This window comes from Thamnophis sirtalis, unplaced genomic scaffold (assembly GCF_051295495.1).
Source record: "Thamnophis sirtalis isolate CommonGarterSnake01/CBP01778 unplaced genomic scaffold, rThaSir2_p1.2 scaffold_7, whole genome shotgun sequence".
NCBI classification, from domain to species: Eukaryota; Metazoa; Chordata; class Lepidosauria; order Squamata; family Natricidae; genus Thamnophis; species Thamnophis sirtalis.
Genome location: NW_028261387.1, coordinates 62,688,559 through 62,716,161, shown reverse-complemented (window position 1 = coordinate 62,716,161; position 27,603 = coordinate 62,688,559). Strand labels below are relative to the sequence as shown.

At 37.8% G+C, this 27,603-nt stretch overlaps 1 protein-coding gene across 6 annotated transcripts in view; it reads left to right on the top strand.

Annotated features, from left to right (window-relative positions):
* PPFIA4 (PPFI scaffold protein A4) overlaps positions 1 to 27,603 on the top strand; it is a 116,002-nt gene that overhangs the window by 15,801 nt on the left and 72,598 nt on the right. For all 6 annotated transcript variants that reach the window (XM_087720246.1, XM_087720249.1, XM_087720248.1 and 3 more), the window contains exon 2: positions 14,247 to 15,109. In XM_087720246.1, the coding sequence (XP_087576372.1) occupies positions 14,873 to 15,109 (237 nt within the window). In that variant the 5' untranslated portion in view covers positions 14,247 to 14,872. The remainder of the gene's footprint in view (positions 1 to 14,246; positions 15,110 to 27,603) is intronic.

Genomic DNA, 27,603 nt, shown 5'->3' with positions numbered 1-27,603 from the left:
TAACAATGGAGATTTTGAAGAAGAGATTGCACAATCATTTGTCTGAAATGGTATAGAGTGTCCTGATTGAGCAAGGGCTTGGACTAGAAAATCTTAAGCTCCCTCCCAACTCTCTTATTTAATTATTCAGAACTCACAGGTTTGAAGTAAGTAAAAGAGAAAAAGGGAGACTGCAATGAAAAGCAGAAAACATTGTCATTATAAAGACTTTTTTCACTAGGAGTCATTTAATTTATTATTGTTCAGGCTGTTTTATTCTCTACTTTTGAATGGAGAATGAAGAGAATTATTGCATGTAGTGATGGTAGAAATAACAAAAATTGATTTTTAGTTTTGATCCCCTGAACACTGCCCAGTATCAATGCTGCGAGATAGGCGGCTATAAATTGTTTATAAATTGATAGCACTGGATAATTGTTTTCAAATTATAACAATAAAAATAAAAAGTCAAAATGAAATAGTGCTTTAAAATGAGTAGATCTCACTGAAGGAGCAAAATATTATAGCAATGCCGAATATTAAGAAGAATATTAAGAAGAAACTAACTGGAACAAGAAAACAATGTTGAAAAATAAGATGACATGCCTAATGTGAGAGGCTGAGATGAAAATCTGAGTCAATGGGGAGATCCTGGACTAGATGACAAGAAAGTGGGGAAAACTTCCTACAAAATACATTTCAGGGATGTCTTGGAAGAAACGTCCATCTGGATTCAGTTCCAAGTGGGAAGAAAGACACTGGAAACATTGAGACTGCTTGGAAACATAGTTTAATGGTTGGCTGGACCACATGGTTTGAGGTCTTGGCAAAAAGAGCACATGGGTGAGAGAGGGAGATAGATTAAAAACCTCTCTCGGGCCCTGCCCTGGAGCTTCCTGTTCCTGTTTAAGAGATTAATACCACTTTATAATGCCTTGGTAAGGCCACACTTGGAATACTGCATTCAGTTTTGGTCGCCACGATGTAAAAAAGATGTGGAGACTCTAGAAAGAGTGCAGAGAAGAGCAACAAGGATGATTGGGGACTGCAGGCTAAAACATATGAAGAACGGTTGCAGGAACTGGGTATGTCTAGTTTAATGAAAAGAAAGACTAGGGGAGACATGATAGCAGTGTTCCAATATCTCAAGGGTTGCCACAAAGAAGAGGGAGTCAAACTATTCTCCAAAGCACCTGAGGGCAGAAACAAGAAGCAATGGGTGGAAACTAATCAAGGAGAGAAGCAACTTAGAACTGAGGAGAAATTTCCTGACAGTTAGAACAATTAATCAGTGGAACAACTTGCCTCCAGAAGTTGTGAATGCCCCAACACTGGAAGTCTTTAAGAAGATGTTGGATAGCCATTTGTCTGAAATGGTATAGGGTTTCCGGCAGGGGGTGGGACTAGAAGACTTCCAAGGTCCCTTCCAATGCTGCTATTGTATTGTATTATAAATGTATTCTGATTGGTTGTCAGACTCCCATGGGGCCATGTAGGGGTAACTTTGTAGTGTCTTGAGTCCCAAGTTTGGTTGAATCTTGCTGGGTGATGTAATCTCCCCAGGTACCATGTGATGAGTTCTGTTGCTAGATGGGCAGAGGGCTAATCTTATCTTGCCTGAGGGCCATGTCTTTTGTGTTGTAGATAAACTGGCCCAGCCCTTCTGGGGCTATTTACAAAGGTGGGGGCTGCTTTTCAAGAACATGTTTCTACTTTTCTCATCCAGGGTGGTATAATATTCTGCCTTTTTAATATTTCCTAAAATATTTCATTCTTGTAGGAGAGGGGTGGGTGCTAATTTCCTACAGATGCAAGTGTAGAAGATGGGGAATTTGAAAAGAAATTGCTCAATAACATTACAGTATTATTCAAAGAATGTGATGGAATATGCAAGAGGTCACCAAATTAACTGAGGCTGTTGTAGTTGACATTTTCAGAAAATACTTAATGGGAATTGAGCTGAAATAAGGCTTGGAGCTGTTGTAATAGAGAATCTGACTCATGTGTTCCAAAAAACAAAGACCCCCCCCCCTCCAAATGCATGTATACTCAGCAATTCAATGCTATAGTGTTACATTTAAGGGGTGGGGTTTTTTGTGTCTTCTATTCGGTTTTCCAAAACCCAACTGATAGTATCCATGAAGTCCACACTTTTTAGAGCTAGAAATAATGATCAAACTGTGAAGTAATCCTTCTTGCATTTTGCTGTGTTGCTAGTTTTTTCAATTTGTTCTTTGGGTTGTCATATATAATATGTTACCAGTTTCTGGCACAGTATTTTTCAAAATGTTTTAGAGAGCTTTTTTTTAAAACTAAACTTTACAAAGTAATTCTTCCCTTCCCTGAAAATTTTAGATCACACACTCTTCATTTATAAAAATCAGAGGCTTGTTCCAATTTTCTTAAGCGTCAACAGTAGTAATTGAGAATTGAGAATTGAGAAAAGAAACATGCTATATTTCACATCTTTTTGTCAATCAAGATATTGCTTCTAGATTTATATGGATTTAGATCTAGGTATGCTCATGAATAACATAGCATCTGAGGCACATGTTTGCAGATGGTCCTTGCCTTCTGATATTTTTTTTTTAACCAAGATGTCTGGAAAACAGTACAATCTTCCAAAAAGCCTACTTTCTTTTGCCTTTTGCCTATTAGCTGAATTTTATACACACTTCTCTGTTTGTATTATTTTAGTTACAGCATTTGGATGTTTTTTTAAAAAAACAAGCACAGATTTTAGAAGTGGAGGGAGTATAGAATATGTCTCTCTCTGTTGACAACCTATATTTTTTAGCAATTTGCATTTTTCTTGGCTCCTTAGTTTGATTTTAGTTTTTAATCATCTTCCTAAAAGAGAAACTACCACTTTACTGGCAGTATGAAAACTTGTGCATACCTTACCTTCTCGGAGCAGTTTTCCCCTTTCTTATTTTATATGTTTTTATATTTTTCCTCTGTTAAACACTTTTCCAGAGCAAGATCTGAACCATGTTTCTGCCTGTGTAGCTCTTAAAACCACGCACTCAAAATTACAGTCCTTGTCTTTCTTTGCATGAGTACACACTTTGACAAAAATATATAACAAATTGCTACTGCAGATTAGTAAAACTTGTTGGAAATAAGATATCTGTTGTGGCCCAGCATGACCCATTGGAGCTGCCGATGGAGTCCGATAGCGAGGAACTCTATGAGTCTGCTATGGAAGATGTGGAGGACCCTGGGCAGGGTTCAGACTCAGAGCAGGGACCAGAGGGGCTGGTTGGCCTCCAGGAGGCACCTGAGGCATGGAGCAGTGGGGAAGATCAAAGGGAGTTTGTCCCTGACGCCAGGCAACGAAGGGTGGAGAAATGGAGGCAGCAGTTACGGAGACAGGCTCATAAGAGATAATCAAGCCCAGGTGGTTGTGGCTTGGCCTCTCCCAAGAGAGTATATAAGAAGAGACTTTGGGAGGAGTCCTTTTACAGGACACAACCATTCGTAGTAATCTGGAAAACTCCTTGTCTGGTCTGCCTTGTCTTCCCATGTCTGTTGGAGTCTGGGTTGCTTCCAACTTCTTGCCAGTGACTCGTGTCTGGGCTTTCAGCCAACAGGGTTATAATTGCTGTGAATAAAGAGTGGCAAACAGCTAAGCCTGTGTCTGCGTTTATTACCAGACAGAGGGGGGCCAGAACAGATATCTATAGTAGTCCTCAACTTACAAACACAACTGAGTCTAAAATTTCCACTGCTAAGCAAGACAGTTGTTACATGGGTTTTGCCCCATTTTGTTTTTTCTTGCTATAGTTTAAGTGAATCACTGCAGTTTTTAGTAACACAGTTATTAAGTGAATCTGGCTTCCCCATTGACTTTGCTTGTCAGAAGGTTGCAAAAGTTGATCACATGACCCTGGGAAACTATAACTGTCATAGATATATGCCAGTTGCCAAGCATCCAAAATTTGATCACATGACCAAGGGAATGCTGCAATAGTCGTAAGTGGAAAAACAGTCATAAGTTAATTTTTTCATTGTTGTAACTTTGAACAGTCACTAAACAAATGATTGTAAGTCAAAAACTACCTCTATCTGGCCTTGCAATGATTTTGGATGCTGCATATTATTCAAGTTATAGAATGTGCTCTTTAAGGTTGCAATCTTCTACTATATCTCTTTGGGTTGTTTTAAATCAGCCCTTTATATGCAGAGCACATCATGAGAAAGGCAGGGCTAGATGAATCAAAAGTTGGAATTAAGATTGCCAGGAGAAATATCAACAACCCCAGATATGCAGATGATACCACTCTAATGGCAGAGAGGCAGAGAGGAACTAAAGAGCCTCTTGATGCGGGTGAAAAAGGACAGTGGAAATGTTGACTTGAAACTCAACATTAAGAAAAGTAAGATCATGGCATCTGGCCCTCTCAATTCCTGGCAAATAGATGGGGAAGAAATGAAGGTAGTGACAGATTTTATTTTCCTGGGCTCCAAGATCACTGCAGATGGGGTCTGTGGCCAAGATATTAAAATATGCTTGCTCCTGGGGCGGAAAGCTATGGCAAATCTAGATAGCATACTAAAAAACAGAGACATCACCTGCCAACAAAAGTGTGTATAATCAAGACTATATTTTTTCCAGTTGCAATGTATGGCTGTGAAAGTTGGACCATAAGAAAGGCTGAGCACAAAGAATTGAGACCTTTGAACTATGGTGCTGGAGAAGTCTCCTGCGAGGCGATCTAACTGGTCAGTCCTAAAGAAGATCAACCCTAACTGCTTTTTAGAAGACCAGATTCTGAAGATAAAACTCAAATACTTTGACCACCAAATGAGAAGGAAGGACTCACCAGAGAAGAGCCTAATGCTGGGAAAGATTGAGGGAAAAAGAAGAAAGGGATGACAGAGAATGAGGTGTCTGGAGTCACTGAAGCAGTAGGCGTGAGCTTAAATGGACTCCAGAAGATGGTAGAGGACAGGAAGGCCTGGAGGAACATTGCCATGGGGTCACGATGAGTCAGACACGACTTTGCAACTAACAACAAAAATGAGTTGGTGGAAAATGGACACATCTTTTTTCCTGTTAACTTTGCAGGTTAAACACTGAATATTTTCCAGTAAATGCACAGCAATTTGTCCTGTTGATGCACAGAAGAGCAACTGATGGTACATATTCTTTTGATAATGTCAATTTTGTTCATTTTCCAAACTGCATGGGCAACCAGGCCTTTCCTTCTCAACTAATATAGGTTTATTCCAGGTGTAAGAGAATTTTCCTGAAGATGAATTCTAGCACAAGTCCAAAAGTTCAGAAGAGTAAACTTCTGGTCCTGGTGACCAACCCAGATTGGATCTTGTAATATAATAATATAGTTTTCTTGTCTGTTTTCTAGAGGATGAAATCAAATAATTTCCTATTGTTACTTGGTGCTAAGGCAAGCGACACGATATATTAAAGCTTTCAACTGATGTGGAGCAAGGCGTAATTATTTGTCTCGTCAAAGCTTTAGTGTGTTACAGTGTAGACTTTGGCGGTACTGCTTAGTTCTTTTACCTCTGAATAAATTAGCACTTATTGTGATCTAATGCAGAGGAGGAATTGTACGTGTTTGTGCACAGAAATCAGAGGCTGTTGCAGCTGCATCATTTAGATACTAATAATTGCTAGTTCAGATATTAATACTTGAATGTCATTAAGTGTTTTTCCTATCCTGATATTTTAAAGTGAATAGTAAATCTATGTTGGTATTTCCTTGCATTTGTAGAACAAGAAGGATATTCAAACAGATGCCCATTTTTAACTACAGTTTATGCTGGTGCACTGGCCTTCTAGAATGAGCTGCAACTTGTGGCTTTCTATCTGAATTTGTGTTCAGAGTCCCCATTCTTTGTAGCGTGAAGGGATTATGGACCAGGCTATGAGGAAGGAAGGTTTTTGATGCTTCCTGCCAGCTTCCCACCAGCTTCCCACAAGTCCCTCTGTGGACTTTTCTGCTTCCATTTCATTTTTACCATCCCATAGTCATTCTGTTTCTCTGTTTAGGTAAGGAAACGGACACCCAGTTGGACACAGGTTGTCTACTCTTCTCCAAATAGTTTCCTAATTCAAGAAAAAGCTAATATGTGAGAACCTCCTCATCCCATGCTAGCAGAGGGCCATATTTTGGAGCAGAGGGGCCAAACTGCAGATCCCAGCAGCGAATGATGGGATCTAGGAGAAGAGCCTTCTTTGCCATGACTCCTGATCTCTGAAACATCTTAACCCCCTGAGATGAGATTGGCTCACGCCCTCTTGGCATTTTGAAAAAGCCTCAAGATTTGGCTCTGCCAGATAATTTGGGACCTAATCAGGAAGCTTCATGCTGGAGGGGTTCACTAACTAAAACTTAATCCCCCCTCCCCTCCCCCCCAAGTGTGTCTGGCTCCTTCCTTTCCCATCTGATGTTAAGGGTTTGTATTTGTTAATTATTTTTATCCACTGTGTTCTATGATAGTTGATTTTAATGTTTTTTCATGCTTTAAAGTTTTATGCTGTAAGCCACCCAGAGCTGTTGGATATGAGATGGGTGGCAAAAAAAAAATCCTAAATAAATAAATAAAATGTGCAGATGGTAGTTTATATAGTTTGTAGTGATTTAAGATAAAGCAGAGTAATATGCATGTATTTTCAAAGGTTAGTACTTTTAAATAAGCATTGTACTATAGTGTAAGGAGAGATGGAAGAGACAATATGCTCAACCTCTTAAGCATTCTGAAATGGAAATTAAAGTTATGTAATACATGCCATAAAGTTAAAAATGCCTTTGTTTCCTGAATTATAAACATACGTTTTTAAGAAAGCAAATAGTTTCCTTTGTCACTTATCCCCCACTTCAAAGCCATAAGACAGTCTTCTGATTCTAGAACGGCAGAGAGTCTTCCATGCTGAGTATTTAGAGCCATATCCCACATCATAGGAAACCATTTGAGGAGTAAGAAAGGTGGGGAGAGCAAATACAGTTTTTATCCCTTCTCCTCTTATGACTCCCAATAGATTAAAAAACCTCAGTAAACTTGAATCAATCCTTATAACAACAGTCCCCAATCTTTTGGGCGCCAAGGACCAGTTCCATAGAAAGAGGTTTTCCGCGGACTGAGGGTGTGAAGGGGGGCGTGATTTTGCATGCTGCCTGCATCTCAGAGATGGGGCTTTGCTTGTTTGTGTGGCCTGGTTTCTGGCATGCCATGCCCAGATGCTGGTCCATGGACTTGAGGTTGGGGACCCCTGCCTTATAAAATGAGAGGGTGTGTTGTAACAGTTTGTTCCACATCTCTGTATCTAGACAAAGGAAGAATATTATATAAATTACATCAAGATAAGGCAAGTAGTTTTATTTCCACTTTAGTTTATAGTATAGAACAAAGTTTACAGTTATGTGCTTTTCAGGTTTTGGGAAAAAGTTAGTGATGTGGGTGAAGGAAATTATACCTTTTATTTCTTCAAGTTGAACGGGCAAACATGACTAAAATTCTGATAAAATAGTTAAAATAGTACTGAATAAAATAGATTGCTTGACTATGCAGTGACTTTTGAAGGCTTACAAATAAAAAAAGAAGAAAAAAGATCCCCCCACCAAAAGAGGGTAACTCACTGGAAGGCAGAACCAGAACCAAAAAAAAATAAAAATCAAACCAATGAGATGGTTACATAAAATCAAAAGAGTGTCAGCAGTACTGATCTCTAGGGTAAAATTGTTCCACAGTGTAGAAGCCATCTCCAAGAAGGCATGCTTTCTAGGTCCTATAAGATGATAAGGTAAAGATAAAGATTCCCGTCACATATATATGCTTGTTGTTCTCGACTCTAGGGGGTAGTGGTCATCTCCGTTTGAAAGCCAAAGATCCAGCACTGTCCAAAGATATCTCTGTGGTCGCATGGCCGGCATGACTAAATGCCACTGTTAGCTTCCCATCAAAGGTGGCCCCTATTTTTCTACTTGGATCTGGGTACTTGAGAGACCGCCTGCTGCCAATTACCTCCCACAGACCCATTAGATCTCACAGGGTTGGCTCCTCCGGGTGCCATCTACCAGCCAATGCTACCTGGCTATTACCCGGGGGAGGGCCTTCTCTGTGGCAGCTCCGGCCCTCTGGAATGAACTCCCCGCAGGGATTTGGACCCTCACCTCTCTCCAGGCCTTCCGAAAAGCCGTCAAAACCTGGCTTTGCCGGCAGGCCTGGGGGTGATGAGTTCCCTCCCCTCTCGACATGTATGGTTGTGCGACTGTTGTCTACTTTTATTATTTGTATTTTGTCTTTTATGTTCCCCCCCTTTTTTTCCCCTTTGAATTGTTCGCCGCCCTGAGTCCTCCCGAAGAAGGGCGGCATACAAATAATAAAATAAGATAAGATAAGATAAGACTTGCATTTTTACATGTTTTCAAACTACTAGGTTGGCAGAAGCTGGGACAAGTAATGGGAGCTCACTGCGTTATGCGGCACTACGGATTCGAACCGCTGAACTGCCGACCTTTCTGATTGACAAGCTCAGCATCTTAGCCACTGAGCCGCTCCGTATAATAATAATAATGATAATGATAAATAAATAAATACATACATACATACATACATACATACATACATACATACATACCATGCAGGGTTTTATAGACAACCGGCAACTGGTTGAGGGGGGACATTGTCAGGTCTTTTTTGCAGTTTTATGACCAAACTTTTGATGCTTGGCAACACAGACACATTTATGGCCATTTGCAGCATAATGTGATAGCATTTTATGATGGTTTTGCCAAACATTGAAATTTCTGTTTTTTGCCAAAACTTTTGCCCATAGTAAACTATTGGTTCACTTAATGACCAAAGTGTTCGCTTAACAATCACTACAAAAAGGTCATAAAATTGGATCGGTCACACAAGTCACTCATTTTATGCCTGTTATGACAAATGGGCAGGCTCCATTTCCATCATATGTCAAGGATTACCTGTACAGGTAAGATTCAGATGGGTTCTGGCCTGCCATGAAAAATGACAGTATGATATACATAAGCACCTAAAAATGCAAGTTAGCTGTAGCTGATATTTCAGAATAGGATTTCAGGACGGCATTTGCATTGTTGGCCTCTTATTGTTAGATTTCCACTCTTTGGATGTGCCACACAAATAAGATAAAATGAAGTTGGAGGAAAATAGCGTTACTCATTTTGAATCTAATAATGCACGTGTTTTGATCTCATATCTCCTTGTTAAGTGAAAACTGCTACTGATATTTATAAGTTACCATCTGTTGAACACAAGATTGGAAATAGCTTATTCTGATTATTTTCCAACCATACTAAACAAACAAAAAATGGAAAAAGTAGAATAAAGTTGGATCATGTGCGTAAGTCCTGAATTATATTTGTAAGAGCATGTTGAATTTTGTTAAATTCAGTGCATTCATTTACACATTTTCAGTTGGTTCTTCATATTTGTCTTATTTTTAAGAAATATGGTTCCTGGGCTACAGGGGCGGGTTCAGGCTTCTGCTACTGCTAATTCACTCAGGGACACGCTTTGTGCATGTGCTTGATGCACGCTGTGTGCAGTAGTAAAAAAATGTGCAGAAGCAAAAAGCAAGATGGCAGTGCCTATGGCGACGCTGATAGTTCGGGGCGTGGCAGGCCGAGTTACTACCTACTTGGCCGTATCAGTCCGAACCGGTAGGAACCCACCTCTGCTGGGCTGCTGATGATACAGTGATTGTTTCTATGTGCTAATTTCTTTTCTTGATATTATTGATTTTTTTTGTGGCCAGTATTTTATCTCTGCAAAGATAATCGTTCATCATTATAACAAGCTGATTTTCATTTTGGGAAGGAATTTATGGGAATGTGTGGTAATAATACTTCCCTATTAAAATGTATATCTGGGCTTGACCAGAAAGGCTTAATTTGAACAGGGCATTCTTCCAATTCTAGCATTCAGTAGCAGCCCCTTCAGTACAGCTGAAGCTTTTAAAACTATATTTACATGTTAATTAATTGCAGAATAGTTTGAGTGTATATTGTGTTTTGCTGGTGGCATCTGGTATTTTTTGTTCAGGAAGAGTGGTACTCAAGAGACTTTTCTCAGAAATACTTGGCAATACATTGACTTGTATTAACGGTAGAACTACTTCAGCTTCCATTAATCTTACAGTATGATAAATTTCCCCCTTGAGTGTGTTTTTCATAAGACTTATGGATAGCTTTTCCTGGAATTTTTTTTTGTAGATAATATATCTTAGTGGACTTCTTCAGCTGAAGGCCGTCATAATAGTGGAAAGACTAAAATCTACTTAGTCCATGCATATACCAGAGGTGGGTTGATCCCAGTTCAGCCTGGATCAGGCAAACTGGTAGTAGCAGCGGCAGGAGGCTTCGCCCACCCGCCTGGATGCTTGCACGAGCGTGCCCGAACCAGTAGTAAAAATATTGACAACTCACTACTGGCATATACATACAGATATACTTCCAGACTCATGGAGAACATTAGCCTACTAGATAACGGTTTTATGTATTCCGGCTTCAGTGCCTTATTTGATTCAATTCAAAATATATTATTGTTGTCATTCTGAATTTTGTATGGAATACAAAAGATACTGCTACTGTGTGTAATTATCTTGAGAATGCTTGTTCGATATTCAAATTTATATGCCATTTTTTGGTAAATGCATAATAAGGAAAAAAATAGATCCAGGAAACTATAGACCTATCAGGCTGGCCTCAATACCAGGAAAGATTCTGGAAAAGATAATCAAGCAACAAATTAGTGAACATCTAGAAGTAAACAAAGCAATAGCCAAAAGCCATCATGGGTTTGTCAAAAACAGATCATGCCAGACTAATTTTATTGCATTCTTCGACAAAGTGACAAAATTAGTGGACCAGAGAAATGTTGTCAATATAATTTACTTGGACTTCAGTAAGGCATTTGATAAAATAGACCATAACCTACTACTAGATAAAGTAGAAAAATGTGGGCTAGACAGCATCACCACCAGATGGATTCCTCAATGGAACTGCATCTACATGGAGGGAAGTATGCAGTGGAGTATCCCAAGGCTCTGTTTTAGGCCCAGCATTCTTCAACATCTCCATCAATGATTTAGATGAGGGAATAAATGGGGAACTCATCAAATTTGCAGATGACACCAAGCTGGCAGGAATACCCAACACTCCAGAAGATAGGCTCAAGATACAGAAGGATCTTGACAAACGTGAACATTGGGCACTGTCTAATAAAATGAAATTCAATGGTGAAAAGAGTAAGGTTCTACATTTAGGCAAGAAAAATGAAATGCACAGGTACAATATAGGTGATAACTTGCTCAATAGTAGTAACTGTGAGAGGGATCTTGGAGTCTTAGTTGACAACCATTTAAATATCAGCCAGTGGTGTGCAGCAGCTGCCAAAAAAGCCAACACAGTTATAGGCTACATAAACAGAGGGATAGAATCAAGATCACGTGAAGTGTTAATACCACTTTATAATGCCTTGGTAAGACCACACTTGGAATACTGCATTCAGTTTTGGTCGCCACGATGTAAAAAAGATGTGGAGACTCTAGAAAGAGTGCAGAGAAGAGCAACAAGGATGATTAGGGGACTGCAGGCTAAAACATATGAGGTTGCAGGAACTGGGTATGTCTAGTTTAATGAAAAGAAGGACTAGGGGAGACATGATAGCAGTGTTCCAATTTCTCAGGGGTTGCTACAAAGAAGAGGGAGTCAAACTATTTCTAAGGCACCTAAGAGTAGAACAAGAAGCAATGGGTGGAAACTAATCAAGGAGAGAAGCAACTTAGAACTGAGGAGAAATTTCCTGACAGTTAGAACAATTAATCAGTGGAACAGCTTTCCTCCAGAAGTTGTGAATGCCCCAACACTGGAAGTCTTTAAGAAGATGCTGAATACCCATTTGTCTGAAATGGTGTAGGGTTTCCTGCCTAGGCAGGGGGTTGGACTAGAAGACCTCCAATGTCCCCTCCAACTCTGCTATTGTATTGTATTGTATTGTATAAGTTTTTTGAAAAACATTTCCAGGTTTGGATTACTATATTTTAAACTCCTTTTGATGACATTCCAGGCCAGGTTCAAGATTTCAAGATGATTTCACCTGCAAATCAATCCCCAACCTGCCATATATTTATTTGATCTAGCTGTTGCTAGTGTTTTTATATATAGGCATGGATAATGTTTGGGGCTGCAGAAGTTGCCAATGTGTTTATGCCACTGAAAGGAGTGAGGCTGATATTTTTCTCCTTGTGTTTGTGTGTGGGTGTATTTTCAGTGTTTTGAGGGCGGTGATGGGAACAAGACACCTCTGGGAAGGACAAAGCGCACTCGTAAAACAACTTTTCCCCAGCAGCCATTTTAGGCCAATTTTAGGTTTGGAGAAGAGGGTTGAAAGATAGGTGGGAGGATTTGCCTTGCAGATATTTCTCACTTCTACTTAAACTCTTAAAAATCCAAACAAAGCAAAAATATTGAGTTGCAATCAGCCTGTAAAATGGCAGTTTTAGGACTATTAGAGATTTCAGATAGGATTTGGTGTCAGTGCTCTCTAAGACATTCGACTCCCATTTTTACTCTAATTTTGGTGGGAGAAAAATTCATTCTATTTTGTCACCAACATTCAAATGCATCCTCTTTTTTCACTTATTCTTGTTTTAAATTGTTTTTTCTTCTGGCTCTTCTACTTGTATTGTTTTATTTCACACAATATTTATTTGTTTATATTTCTAGACTGCCCATCTCCCATAGAATGTACACTCAAAATATTTGTTCAATAAATCATATTAATCATATTTTTAAACAAATGAGATTACATAATTTGGTGCTATACGCATATGCCTTGGTACTATATGATCAGGAGGTGGTGCTATAGAAATAATTTTAATGTTGATTTATCTTTTTACTGCAAGAAAAATAGTACTGCTTGTGATCTCTCTTTTTCACACATTGGAAGTGATATACTTCAGTAAATTTGGATAACTGCAAGAGAAATAATCAAATCATTACCCTAAAGCAAGAGGCAGTACAAGAATATGAAAAATTTATAGAGTAATACAACTCTAATTCCTGTAACCTTTAATTGGGTGAAATCGTACATCTGTAGGAAGAAAAATCTGGTCTACTTCCAAGCCGGGAGAAAGGCGCTGGAAATAAAATGGAAGTTGATTGGAAAGAAGGATTCTTGTTTATTGAAGAGCAGAACCACCAACAGCATGCAGTTCTAGGACAGCTGACAAATTGGTTGAATGAATGGGTGGATCTTTATAGATTTCTGTGACTTTGGGATTGTGTAGTGAAGGGGCTTTTGTGTCTCTTGCTATTTCAATGGTGGTGGGTTAATCCTATTATGTCCTGAAGGTCAAGTCCTGTCCTTCTCAATCCCATCACCTGGAGTTGAAGGTCTTTTGTTTCTGAATAGATTGGTTTTCTTAATAGGCACAAAATCTCCATCTCTAAAGACTTCAGGCAAATGCTGGGTGCTGCTTTTTGTCTCTATTAAGATTTTTCTCAATTTCTCCTTTGGAGAAATATAATATTCTGCCTTTTTTAATATCCCCCCCAAATATTTCATTATTGTAGTAACAGGGCTTCTCACACACCATAGAGCAAAACCTTTTCAACGAAGGTACTTCAAATGAGTTTTGAAATTTGGCAAATTTAATAAATTATTTTATGGCATAAAATAATCATAAAGCAGTTTATGATAATACAAAGTATCATAAAATATTTCCTGTGCGGATGTTTGACTGGGCTATTTTCAAACAGATACATCTCTAAATGTATTCCAGCTGGTTTGGGGAAGGCAGAACAGTAGCAACTTTGTCATTGTTGAAAGCATTGAGGAATCTGGTAAGGAAAAATCTCAGAAACTGTGATCCAAGGAGTTATGGATTGTCTAGTATTCTGATAAAAATAAGCAAATATTCTGCAATAGAATTTAGATTAAAAGGATCTAGGCAAAATATACTTAATTTCAAGATACATTATAGTACAGTGGTTTGCAAAAGATACAATGTTCAATAAACATTAAAGCTCTGAAATTAGAACAAATGCTCCATGGTATCTACATTAAAAAACAACAACACCTGATTGTTATATTAAGAATGGCTATAGGGAACAAATGGTAAACTGTATTAATCTGTGATGTAGAATTCTCCATAAACTGTTCCCCTTCTGAATTTTTTTGTAAATGAAAAGGTTTTGATCTAAATTTAGAAATGAAACACAATTCTAACCTCTAAATATTTTCTTTTCCAACAGATTTTAAATGAAGAATGAAAGATGAATCTTCAGCAAAAGTTTAACCTTGCTTCAAGAATGATCAGTCTACTTTCCCTTTGGATTTCATAAACTTTTGCTTGATCTATCTAAGTTGATTTTTATTGATCATATCAAGACAAGAGAAATATTTTGTAGGCTTTCTAATCCTTTCTAGATCTTAAAACCAGCAAGGATTTTGGTGCTGAATGGAAACAATGAACATTTTTAAGAACAAAGAACTGTATGCCCTGGTTGATGGTCATCGTTGGAGAGATCAAAGGAATATCTGTCAAAGATTATGGGAATGACTCTCACAAGATTACATTATCAATTCAATCTAGGGGCCTTGCTGATCTTAATTACTTTATATATACATTGAGCGTAACAATGTGATGACTTTTTCTGATTTTTCTAGATATGTAATGTTAGTTTCAGTTATCTGCAAAAGGAAATGGAGATTTTATGGACATTATCATCTTACATTTGACAGTTGCCACAATCTGCAGTGGCCTACAGTAACCATGTGACCTTAACTTGCTGTTTGTACTGCCTTAAGAGGCATTCTAGGGAGATTTCCTTGGCAATTCAAGTTCTTCCTCTAGCACAGGCAATTTGCAAGTATTGCCATGATGTGTGAGGTAATGCCTACCATTAGTGAGGGTGACCCCTTAGGGCCACAACCAGGCTCTGATTCTGATGCCAACTTTGAACAGCTGATGGTGAACATGCTTGATGAGAGAGATAAACTGCTAGAGACTCTTCGGGAAACACGTGAGACACTGTCTGTGTCTCAGGGCCGACTGCAAGAGACTTTGCATGAACGAGACCAATTGCAGAGACAGTTAAACTCTGCTCTACCTCAGGTAAGAAGATAAATAGACCAGATTTTTGTTAGCTGAAATATAAGCAAGCAGAAGGAATAGTGAGTGCAAGTGTATTGACCTTCTGTGATTTAGCACAGAGAAAATAGCTTTTATACTGTAATCGCTAAACTAAAGGATTAAGACATAAAGACAATACTGTATTAATTGCTTTCTTATTTGTCACCAACGTTTGACAGAGGTAATGCTTGGCTTTGTCATTTAGAATAATTCTCTATCATCACTCTTGAGAAAAGATAGCCTGTCTACCCATGTAAGATGAAGACCATGAAAATGAAAAACCACCTCAAACAGCTGAATGTCCATTAAATTCTCTGAAACGTTATAGATTCAATTTCAATTTAATGGAGAGAGAATAAATATTAGGGCTGTGTAATGCTTTGGTTTCATTTAGGAAGAGATTCTTCGAAAAAATATGCTATCTGTGAGAAATTAAAATACCTGTTGGTTTTCAGGATTGTGCAACTGCAGCTGGAAAAGTTGCTTTAATGAGTCACAGGTAGGTGTTTTATTCACATTCCTAAGCTCTCCAAAGCACTCTTTTGAGTTGAAACCAAACTTGTCCAGCCCTAATAAATATAAATTTATCTAGCTAAGACGACTGAGGTACTCAGTTTAGGATTGCGATGAAAGGCATCATTATTCTCCCCGAAAGGACAGTTAGTATTTTTACAATAGCAGTATAAATGCTTTGATCAGCTGATCCTTGCAAAATATAAACTTAAGTCACTGACATCAATTGATAACTTCACCCATCTGCTATAATATTGACTTTTTCAGGTAGCATTCAAGGATCAACAGTAGTAGTATAAGTCATAAATGGCCTTTACTGCATATTTGTTATAACTGAGATTATCCACTCTACTTCTTCTGGCAACATGTTTTATAAAGATTATGTGATGAAAATTAAATCTTAAACCTTGAAAATTTCTCTGATGCCACACATGGAATTAGTTTATTTTATAATTGTTTCTTTTGACAGGTAATTTTAAATGCCCCAGGCTAAAAAAAGAGCTCTTTAATGTATAACAATTTTGTAATTTAGAATATGATTTCATAGTAAATTTCTAGCATCTATAATTATATAAATTATACTTTATTCCTCCTTAGCATTCTTGAACTGTGTGGTGCCATGTGTACTTGAAGTTACGTAAGCTAGTTTTGCAGCAAGCTGCAGTGCTTACTTATACATTTTTCTGTAGATTGCTGCAGCAGTGTGCTATTTGATGGGTAGCATTGTGGGTATATAAAATAACTTCATGTGAGATGGCTAGTAACATAACACAAGTTCTTACATAATATTCGGTGTAAGAACTATGTGTGAATTTATCTAAGCTTTTAAATCTATCTATGATTTATCTATGAGCTTTTAGACTAGGAGTGGGTAGCTTGCAAACAAGGCAGGACTTTTAGCAAAAGACAATGCAGGTGCCCTTATGATCCAAAGTTGAGAAACAAATAGCAAGAAGTCTGTCACCACGTAAGAGTGGGAGAAAGAGAGACAGAAAATAGAGGCTGGATTCTGTGGAATGTGGTTTGGATTCTGTGGTATATGACGTTTATTATTAGGTCTTTTTATATCTGTAGTAAAAACAACATATCTACCTCATCCTTATCCTTAACTCTTCCACTGTTTGACGTGGCCTGAATGAAGTTCTTACAGAAGGATCAGCTACTCATCTCATCCATGAAGAATGAGAAAAAGCAGCAATACTCCAGAAATAAACCATGGTTATATTGTAAATCTCTTGAAGTGTATATGGGACAAATTTCTAGCATCTTTTTAGTGTCATAATCGTGTGGCAACTGAGAATGATTGGTTGATGAGTAATAAACAGGTGCCACAAGTATGATGGATGGAATTCATTCCCAGTTACAACACACATGCAATCCCGGATCATCTAGCAGCCATAGTGGGAGCGGCATCAGTTCTCAATGGCTGAACAGTTGCTTTTTTGGTTGATGTATGATGAAATCAGGGCAGATTTAGTACTTTCCTTTCTCAATGAATTGTACACCTTTCTTGGACTGATTTAATGTGGGATTTATAATTAACGTTCTGACAGAGGGAGAGGCAACCAATTTACAGCCCTGATGTGAATAACTATGTCAGTTTGTGACACTGTTCAGGGCTATTTTTGATGAATCTTTCAAACAGGTGACTGCCAGTCACAAAAGCAATAACCTAAGACAAGATAAATGCTCAGTGAGATAATATATTGTTGATTTTCAATTGTTAACTCAGATGTGGCTTGGAATTAATGAGGCTTAAATCCCAATTTGAAAGGGTCTGCCAGGAAAAGTACAGGACAAATGCATCCATTACCTCAAAGATTTTGTATGCATTAATACAATTCTACTTGGGGATCAATAAAATACTTGAGGAATTATGACACTATATTGTCAAGAGAAGACATATTCTTTGTGTTCCCTATATTATTTTCTTTGGTTCCATCACTCCCACCTCCTCTCTTTCATCAGTGGTTTTGAATATTGAACTTCCGCAGCTGGGAGACTGGACAACTCTTCTCTGTGAGAAGAGCCAGGTCAATACACACAATATCTGTGTGTATTATTTGAAGAATCTAGTTACATTTAATGGGACGTGGTGGCTAAGGCACTGAACTTGTCGATCAAAAGGTTTGAATCCCTAGCGCTGCCTAATGGAGTGAGCTCCTGTTACTTGTCCCAGCTTCTGCCAACCTAACAGTTCGAAAGCATGTAAAAATGCAAGTAGAAAAATAGGGACCACCTTTGGTAGGAAGGTAACAATGTTTCATGCACCTTTGGCATTTAGTCATGCCTGCCACATGATCATGGAGACATCTTCAGACAGCGCTGGCTCTTCGGCTTTGAAACGGAGATGAGCACCACCCCCTAGAGTCGGGAACGACTATCTCTTATGTGCGAGAGGAACCTTTACCTTTAGTTATGTTTCAGAAGAGTGCCCTTCCAAGAGACCACCTCCTACTGAAATGTCAATAAAATATTGTACATTTCGCAATAAACAAACAACCAGATCTGGCTTCTTCAGAAACAAATCAATCCCAATATCTGATGTGATAACATCTGAAAATTAAGTAAAGGTCAGATATGTGAGACTACCCATTGGCATTTAATCATTTGTGTAACCTTTAAGACTTAGACTGCTCAACTGTGAAGCGCCAGAACTTATTTTATTCTGATGCCACCGGCAACTTCATAAAACCTTCAGTCGCATGTAATGTGCAAATCTTGCACATTTAGCCTTGTGAGAATGGAAACTATTCATTCCAATGTTTGTGGTTCAGCTGAAGTCTCATGAACCTTCTCTCTTACTCATCATCTATTATCATCAAGAGTTATTTAACTTTATTTAGTTTTCTTATTACAATTTCTGATAGTTGCAGTAATTGATTGTCATCAAGCTCACAATCCATTTACTGAAATTGGAAAGCATTACATTGAGTTCCCATACATACAAAATGCATTGCCTCCATGGCTTCATGCCCATTACCCTTGCTCAACACAGCACAGTACAGAAGGAATTTCCCCATATTTTATCCTAAATACTTTGGCCTTGGTCATCTGTGTGAGAATTGGAAGCACAGATTGTACCTCCCCATCAGTTTTGTGGTCTTATTCTTGGGCCTGAGATTCTTGCAAAATATTGCTAATCCATATCAAAACTGAAAGATCCAGCTAGACAACTGTTAAAAAAGCTTCATTTTTTCGGCATCTTTAGCCAACATTCATTTTGTTATTACTGTTGTTAAAAAGAAGGGTTGTTCCTTATTACAGGTTTCTTAATGTTATAAGAATTGTGAGGAGTTTAGAGAGAAACAGGAGCAGCAATAAACAATTAATTGATGGCAAGATTCATTATCTAATCAATGGGAACTCCTTTTCCAACTCTATATGTTTCCTTCGATTTATGTTTTTAAACTCCATATTAAAGTCTCTGGTGTTCTTCTCTAAGGGCTTGACAGCAAATATTACATTGTCCTCCTCATGTATAAATTATTATAATAACTACAGAAAGCATATATTTTTGCTACTGGATTCCAAAGGGATTTACAATCTATAGTAATTTAATGAAAGGGATATCACCTTGTCTCCCATGATTCTGAAAAGCCTGACTTTGGACCCAGGCCTGAGGTTAATATTGTTTGAAGTAGTAGTGTTTTGCTTTGTTTTGTATTATTTTTAGATCATTTTAGTCTGGAGTGACATTGTGGTTTTAGATTTTGCTTGTTTTTATGTATTTGGAGTATTTGGTTTAGTGTTGTACCACCACCCAGAATCCATAGTGTTGGGTGACTATTATAAATTTAAATAAATAAATAAGATTTGGATACAGTAACAAGAAGGAATTATCATATTGGAGAATAAACCTTTAGCAAAAATTGCAAGAATGACAAGTAATAAAGATATACTTATAGAAGAGAATGTACGTAGCTCAGGGTTGAACTGTGGAGTTTTTGATGTTCTCTTGCTTGAAGCATTTTATTACCTGACTAGATAACATCTTTAGTGCTATAGCGAGTGGGATTTGCCTTGTCAGTGTTGGTGGAGGCGTTGTTTACTCTTTGGTAATTCTTTGATTAAACTGTTGTTTACTGCTTGATTGTTTGCCTGAGTTGGTAGTTCCATTATTAGGGTATTATTTACTGCTTAATTTTTTGCCTGGTGTTAAACCTAGTGTTACTTCATGCTTATCTGACTGTTGATTATTTTCAAGGAGGTATTCTGGTCTTTTGGTTCCCCTTTTAGCTTTTTTATTGTCTTCATGGAATGGTAAGTATTGTTTATCCCTAGGTGCCTGTTGATGGCTGATTTGCCTGAATACCAAGCTCCCAGGAATTCCCTACCATTTTTGGATTTAGCTTGATCTAGGAAGTTTTTCCAGATTATATTTGTCATATGTTATGAAATTGAAGGGTTTTCATTGTATCTTCTGATAGCTAATTGGTGCTCATGGATGTGCTCTGCTAGTCTTCTGCCTATCTGTCCTATGGCTGTTACAACCCTTAAACTTTGTGTTGTAGATGACTCTTGTTTTTATTTTTTGGCTACTTGAGTTAATTAAGATATTTCAGAGAGCTTTAATTGGTTTGCATGCTACAATAATGTCAAGTGGCAGTCTGTTTATTGTTTCTGAGATTTTTTAATGTATAGTAATTTTATCCTTTTTGTCGTTTGTGTTGGTTTTGCTATACTGAGTTCAGTGGTCTGGCTTTTTTATTTTTTTTGAAAAAGTTCCATGTGGATCTATTTTGTTGGATATTGTATTGAAATATATGTTAAGAAAGTAGGAAGTCATAACAAAAGTATTTCAGCAACTGCAGTGTTCCATATGAAGTCCAGTATAACCTAACACTCCTACACATTTTCCTTCCCACTGTATCTAGGAATACATTCTCTATCTTTTGAGCAGATTAGCTTGCCTCTTTATAGTCTTTGTCGTCACATTATCATGTTTGCTATCATGATACATTTGCTATTATACCATTTTTCACTAATTGTGTGAGAACTAAATCTCTCAGCATTATGGATCTGTATCTTTGCTCTAAAAAAGTATGCGGCAAGAATATGGGTGTTCAAATATTCCAAAATGTCTAGCTCATTGTCTGTTTTGCAACAACTGCAAGATTTCTTCCCTCAAGGAACAGTTAGTTATGGTAGCACATTTTTCCCTGACCTTTTCAACAGTTGTTCTACTTGTATTTGCAGATCTCATCAGAAGACCCAGGCAAAGAATGTTTCTCCAGTAAATAAAATGGTGAGGTATACAGTAATTTGCAGTAACCCATACCAGATTGATCATCAACTAAGTCAGTGATGGCGAACCTTTTCGGCACCAAGTGCCCAAAGTGGAACATGTGTGTGTGCACGCATTCTCTTCATATGTGCCAGAGCACATGTGCCAGTTGGTCTTTGGGTTTCCAGCACTCTAGCATGTGTGATCACCAGCTGGTGCGCCAGAAACCAGAAGAGCAGCTGGCGACGGCACTCATGCCCACAGAGAGGGTTTTTCCGTGCCACTTCTGGCATGCATTCCATAGATTTGCCACCATGGACCTAGGTCAACAAGGACCATGCTAGGTGTTGGAGTTCCTGGATCTCTGGTGACAAATGGGCTACAGGACTCAGGACTGTTGGCTGAGCAACCAAGGCCAGCAGGAGCAGAACTACTGGAAGAAAAGTTGTTTATCAGTCACAAATATACAAAGATTGAAAACAAAGAAATAATGATATGTTAATACAAATCAAGTCCAGCAAGAAAAGGATATCAGAAAGAATGCAGTTGGTCTGGAAAGAGCAACATCCAGAATCAGAAAGTAACAGAACAGGGGATAGCAGATCAACAGTGATTTATAATACAAAGTAAAGTATTCACAGGAGCAGAATTGGAAGAACTGCATAGGTCTACCCAGGGTAAAGAAATCAAAACCTTGCCAAAAGTAGCTCAGACTATAGAAGCAAACCCAGAGGAAACCAGCCATAGAGGCAGCCAGCATTTCTATTGAATCATTTTCATTCCCAAACCAGTCACTCTCTCCTCTGCCTTCATTTCAGAAAGAACAAAATCCTTCTAACTGAAAACGAAGAATTGAAACAAAGAAAAAAACAGCATAAAACAATGAAATAAGGTTGCCTTCATTGAAGATTGTTCCAAAGAAACAGAGCACAAGTATTAAAAGATGCCAATCTGTAATATTAAATAAGAGACACTAGCTCACTTCAAGAAGCAAACTGAATACTGTACAGTATGACTGCAGTTATAATTGAATACCTAGGATGTAGAATTAATGATAAAGAAAGAAAGCTAAACATTTGACCACCAGAATGGAAGATCAGACTGGAAAATAAAATCAACGTGCTAAATTCAAATGTAAATAAGTTAAAGCAGTTTAAAGAAAAGAAGCTGAGAAACAATGCTGTAGAATACTTTATCAAGAAGTATCATCTAGAGACAAGGGAGATTAAAAATAATAGACTGGAATAAATAATAATAAATCAGCAAATAATAAAAGATCATCATTTATGAAATTTGAATTGCATACTATAGATAAAATCTCCAGTTTAAATCAAACCAGAAACATTTCTATCAATCCACCCATAGAGTAACTGCAATAAACTATAGTTAATATCTGACAAGAAAGAAACAGTTCAGTTCAGTGCAGTTCTTGGTTAAAGGAGGGGGAGAAGAATAAAAAAGAAGATATGAAAGAACTTGTAGTAACACCAGAAATTGTAGAGAAAAGAGCAAGGAAGATCAAGAATTGGTCAGCACCAGGTGAAGATGAACTGTAGGTTTTTGGTTGAATCATCTGACTGGTGATGTTAGTTGCAAAGTCGTGTCCGATCCATCACATCCCCATAGACAACGTTCCTCCAGGCCTTACTGTCCTCTACCATCCTCTGGAGTCCATTTAAGCTCACACCTACTGCTTCAGAAGAGCCGAGGTGGCATAGTGGTTAGGGTGCAGTACTGCAGGCCACTTCAGCTGACTGTTATCTGCAGTTCAGCGGTTCTAATGTCACCGGCTCAAGGTTGACTCAGCCTTCCATCCTTCCGAGGTGAGTGACCCAGACTGTGGGGGCGATATGCTGACTCTGTAAACCGCTTAGAGAGGGCTGAAAGCCCTATGAAGCGGTATATAAGTCTAACTGCTATTGCTATTGCTATTTAGTGCCTCCATCCTGACACATGATTCGCTGTCGTCTCCTTTTTCTTTTGCCCTTAATCTTTCCCAGCGTTAGGCTCCTTTCCAGTGAGTCCTTCCTTCTCATTTGGTGGCCAAAGTATTTGAGTTTCATCTTCAGGATCTGTCATTCTAAAGAGCAGCCAGGGTTGATCTCCTCTAGGACTGACCAGTTTGATCGCCTTGCAGTCCAAGGGACTTGCAGGAGTCTTCTTCAGCACCATAATTCAAAGGCCTCAATTCTTTGGTGCTCAGCCTTTCTTATGGTCCAACCTTCACAGCCATACATTGCAACTGGAAAAACCATAGCCTTGACTATACACACTTTTGTTGGCAGGGTGATGTCTATGCATTTTAGTATGCGGTCTAGATTTGCCATAGCTTTCCTCCCTAGGAGCAAGCGCCTTTTAAGTTTTGGCTGCAGTCCCCATCTGCGGTAATTTTGTCACTACCTTCATTTCTTTCCCATCTATTTGCCAAGAATTGAGAGGGCCGGATGCCATGATCTTGGTTTTCTTAATGTTGAGTTTCAAGCCAACTTCTGCACTCTTCTTCTTCACCCAAATCAAGTGGCTCTTTAGTTCCTCTTCACTTTCTGCCATTATTCATTATGAATTGCCACTCATTTATTACCAAGCAGTTTAATAACGTACTGCCAGGAGGTGAAATTAAAGAGTAGCTAACATCTGGCAAAACCTACCTGATAAGGAATGATTCAGCAAAAGGGGCAGTACTAGGCAACTACAAACCAATTACTTGATTACCAACAACTTTTAAATTGCTAACTAGTTTGTAGCTGATGCAGTCCATCAGCGTCTAATTGAAAACAAGCTCTTTCCACCTGAGCTGAAAGGAAAGTTCTAAAAGCAGAGGAACAAAAGATCAACTCCTAACTGACATAATGACTTTGGAAAACTGCAAGAGAAAGAAGATCGACTTGAGTATAGTTGTTCTGATGACAAGAAGACACTCAACTCCCTGTCACATGATTAGATAATCAAATGCCTAGAAACAACAGGAGTTAGTAGAAACATCAGAAGCTTTGTGAAAAGATGAACAGTGCAATGGAAGACACAGTTGCTGGTCAATGCGGACAGGCTGGGAGAGGTTAATATTAAGAGAAGAATCTTTCAAGGAGACTCCCTATCACTGTTCCTGTTTGTTATTGCATTAATTCCTCTGTCAACAATACTGAATAAATCAGGTTATGGCAGCCCTACATCATTGAATTTTCCTGTGGCAAGTTGTCTTGCAGTGAGTTGTCCTGCAGAGATTTGGCCATGGTGAGTTGCTCCATTCCCTGCAAGGCGATCATACAGGCTGATTACAAACAATTGCATGACAAATAGGAAAAGTGGTGCATTGGAAAATCTGCAAGAAATACTATTTGCTTTTATTATAAAAAGAGAGAAAGTAATAGAAAATGAAGAAGCTAAATTGCTCTGGGACTTTAAAATTCAAACAGACAAGCATCTGTCACATAACAACCCAGATTTTACAATTGTCAATAAGAAAGACAAAAACACTGGATAGTGGTCATTGCAGGATCTGGAGTTGACAGAATAAAAGTAAGAACTGGAAAAAATCCCCAAATACAAAGACCTGCAAATAAAAGTAGAATGATTATGGCAAAAGAAAGCAAAAATAGTACCAACAGTAATAGGCTCCTTGGGTTCAATTCCAGAAGAACTGGAGCACCATTTGAACACCATTGAAATTGCCGACAGTCAATTGCAAAAGGTAGAGCAGTTTATGTCCTGTGCAGGGACGTGCAGTCACTAGAGGCAAGGGAGGCGGGGCCTCACCAGTCTCCTCAGGGAAAGGAAAGGATTTTAAATTATTTTCTTAAAATAATTAAAGCCAGGGTAGTTGCTACCAGATTTCAAGTCACAGTGGCTTGGTGTCTGCTCTCAGTATTAACTAGGAGGAGGCCAGAGAACTAGGGGCCTCTTTTGCATAAGGAATTTTTTGCCTTTTAAGAGTTAAGCAAGGGTTAACAAGGGAAGAATTTCTTATGCAAATGAGGCACATATTCTCTCGCCTCCTGTAGAGGGCATTTTTAGAGGCTTTTTAGAGTTTTCTAGGAGCGACTAGCTCAGTCTGACTTCAGAGCTCTGGCTTTTCAAGAGGGCAGGGTAGGGCAGGGAGAAGCAGAGCTGGAAAAGGTCCGTGTGTGGGGAGGGGGGAGGAATTCAAAAAGTTTGATCGGAAGGCAGCAGGGAAGGGGGGGTATGGCAGAGGAGCTGTTTTCAAGCCTTTGGAAAATATATCCAATCCAACTTCTGTGTTTGTGTTTGAGAGTGAGTGAATGAGAGAAGGATCGAAGTTCTCTGTGTGCGTGTGTCTGTTTGAGAGAGGGGGGAGGGAAGGAGAGAGGGAGGAAGGAGGGGGAGGGAGAAGAAAAAGAATGGGAAAACTTATTTTGCAAGGGGGAAATATGCTGTCGCTTTAAATCAGAACTGAGCATGCCTGGCTGTGGAATTCTGGGAGTTGAAGTCTACAAGTTTAAAACCAGCCTCACCGGGGCTAAAGCTGACCGCACGTCACTGGTCCTGTGCAATACTTTGGTGTATTAAAATGCCAAACCAGTTGAAACACCAGATTGGCTGTGTGATGACTCACAATAATGATTATTTCATTCTATTTTTAAAAATAAACAATTCAAGGTAGCAAACATACCTAAACATATATAATGCTCCTGCATCCTATCTTTTCCACAATAACCCTGTGAAATAGGTTGGATTGACTGAGAGTGACTGGCCAACTGGCTTTCATACCTGATGAGGCCTAGTTCTGACCATTTCCTGAGTTCTAGGTCAGCATTTTAATCACTGCACCAAACTGGTTTTTAGCAAAATGGCAATACCTTTGTCTATATCTAATTAAGTTAAGTTTCTGCTTGAATTTTGCTGTCATTCTGCCAATCAAATAGAAAAGTGTGGAATGTGCAGGATTAATATATAACAAAGTATATATGGAAGACTCTATAATAAAATATAAGCAGCTAATATAATGTATTGACAAATGAATATGGACTATATTTCCCACCTCAGAAAGATCAGTTATCTGTTCACATTTTCTTTCCTGCCCATTTCTTCATTTGTGACATTAATATGGAATTCTTTCAGCTCAATAAAGCTGGGATTCAAATAAAGAAATAAAACATACAAACTATATTCAAAAGGGGCAAATATTAACTCCTCTTTATGTATGACCTTATTTTTACATCTGATTCTGCAGTTGGAGGTTACTATTCTAAAATGTTTTTTAAAAGTTGAATCACACAGTGGTCTATTAACGTGCTTTCATGAATATGGTAGTATAATATTTGATTTACAAAGAAATGTGAGTATATCTTCCTTTTACGTTAATATTTATAGTATTAGTAAAACTTGTTAAGCAGAGTCTTTCAAAGACTGACTTCAGATTGATTGATGTATTCTTCATTGTAGCCTCTAAAAATCACACAGATGGGTTACATTTCTTCACAATGCCATTTTGGAACAATTTAAATCTAAAAACACCCTATTTTTTTACCTCCTTGAATCACATTTACTCACTGAAAGTAGCTTAAGTGCCCATTATGTTGGGTTTATTGAGCTGGAGAATTTTGTGCCTTGTGAAAAAAAAACTTGTCTTCTTTACTTTTTTTTTTTTTAAAAACCCAATCCTTTACAACATACTTTTATTTTTTGTAAATTCATTCTTTTAAAGTTCTTTTATTTTATTGAAGATATACAGTAATGTTTTTTGAAAAGAATCTCTTCCACAGTCATTACTTATAATTCATATCACGTTGTATATTTTAAATAAAAAATCTTTATATCTCTTACTACCAACATCCCACAATTCTCATTTGACTATACTTGTTTTAACGTCCTTTTGATAAAATAATCCAAAATTGAAAAACACAACCACATAATGACATTTCATTAATTATTTCTAATATCATCCAATAACAGTACACCTTTATAACATGTTCTAAGTAAGAATTAATTATGATTGATAACAAAATTTCTAATCCTCTTTTCCAAGTCGCTGTTTACTATTTGTATCCCAATACCTTTTATTGAGCCAGTACATATATATATTAAGTATATCCCTTGTCATTTCATTATTATTATTATAATTGTTATTTATTAATAGAAATTCATTAGCTATTTATATCAGGTTTCCTCTCTTCAAACCAATACATGTGTGTACCTTGTTATCATTATCAATTATTTATTTAACATATCACTCTAAAGATTACTAAATTACTAATCACTAATCATATTGTAGAAGTGTGTCGATTGGTTACAAATAACTTTCATGCATCTCTTCCACAGACATTGCTTATAATTCAAATCATATTATGCATTTTAAATCAAAAATCTTTATATATATTTTTATCAACAAACCACGCTTCTCATTTGACTGTGGTTGTTTTAACATCCTTTTACATGAAATAGCCCAAAATTAAAAAACACAAGCACATAGTAGCATTTCATTAATTATTTCTAGTATCATCTAATGACATTACCCCTTTATAGCATGTTCTAAGTAAAAATTAATTATGTTTGATAACAAGGTTTCTGATCCTCCTTTCCAAATTGCTGTTTACAATTTATCCCTTGTCATTTCATTGTTATTGTTACAGATATTATTTATTAACAAAAATTCATTTGCTAATTATATCAAATTTCCTCTCATCAAACCAATACTGGTATGTACCTTATAATAAGGTACATATTATTCTTATCAATTATTTATTTAACATAGCACTCTAGAAATTACTAATCACTAATT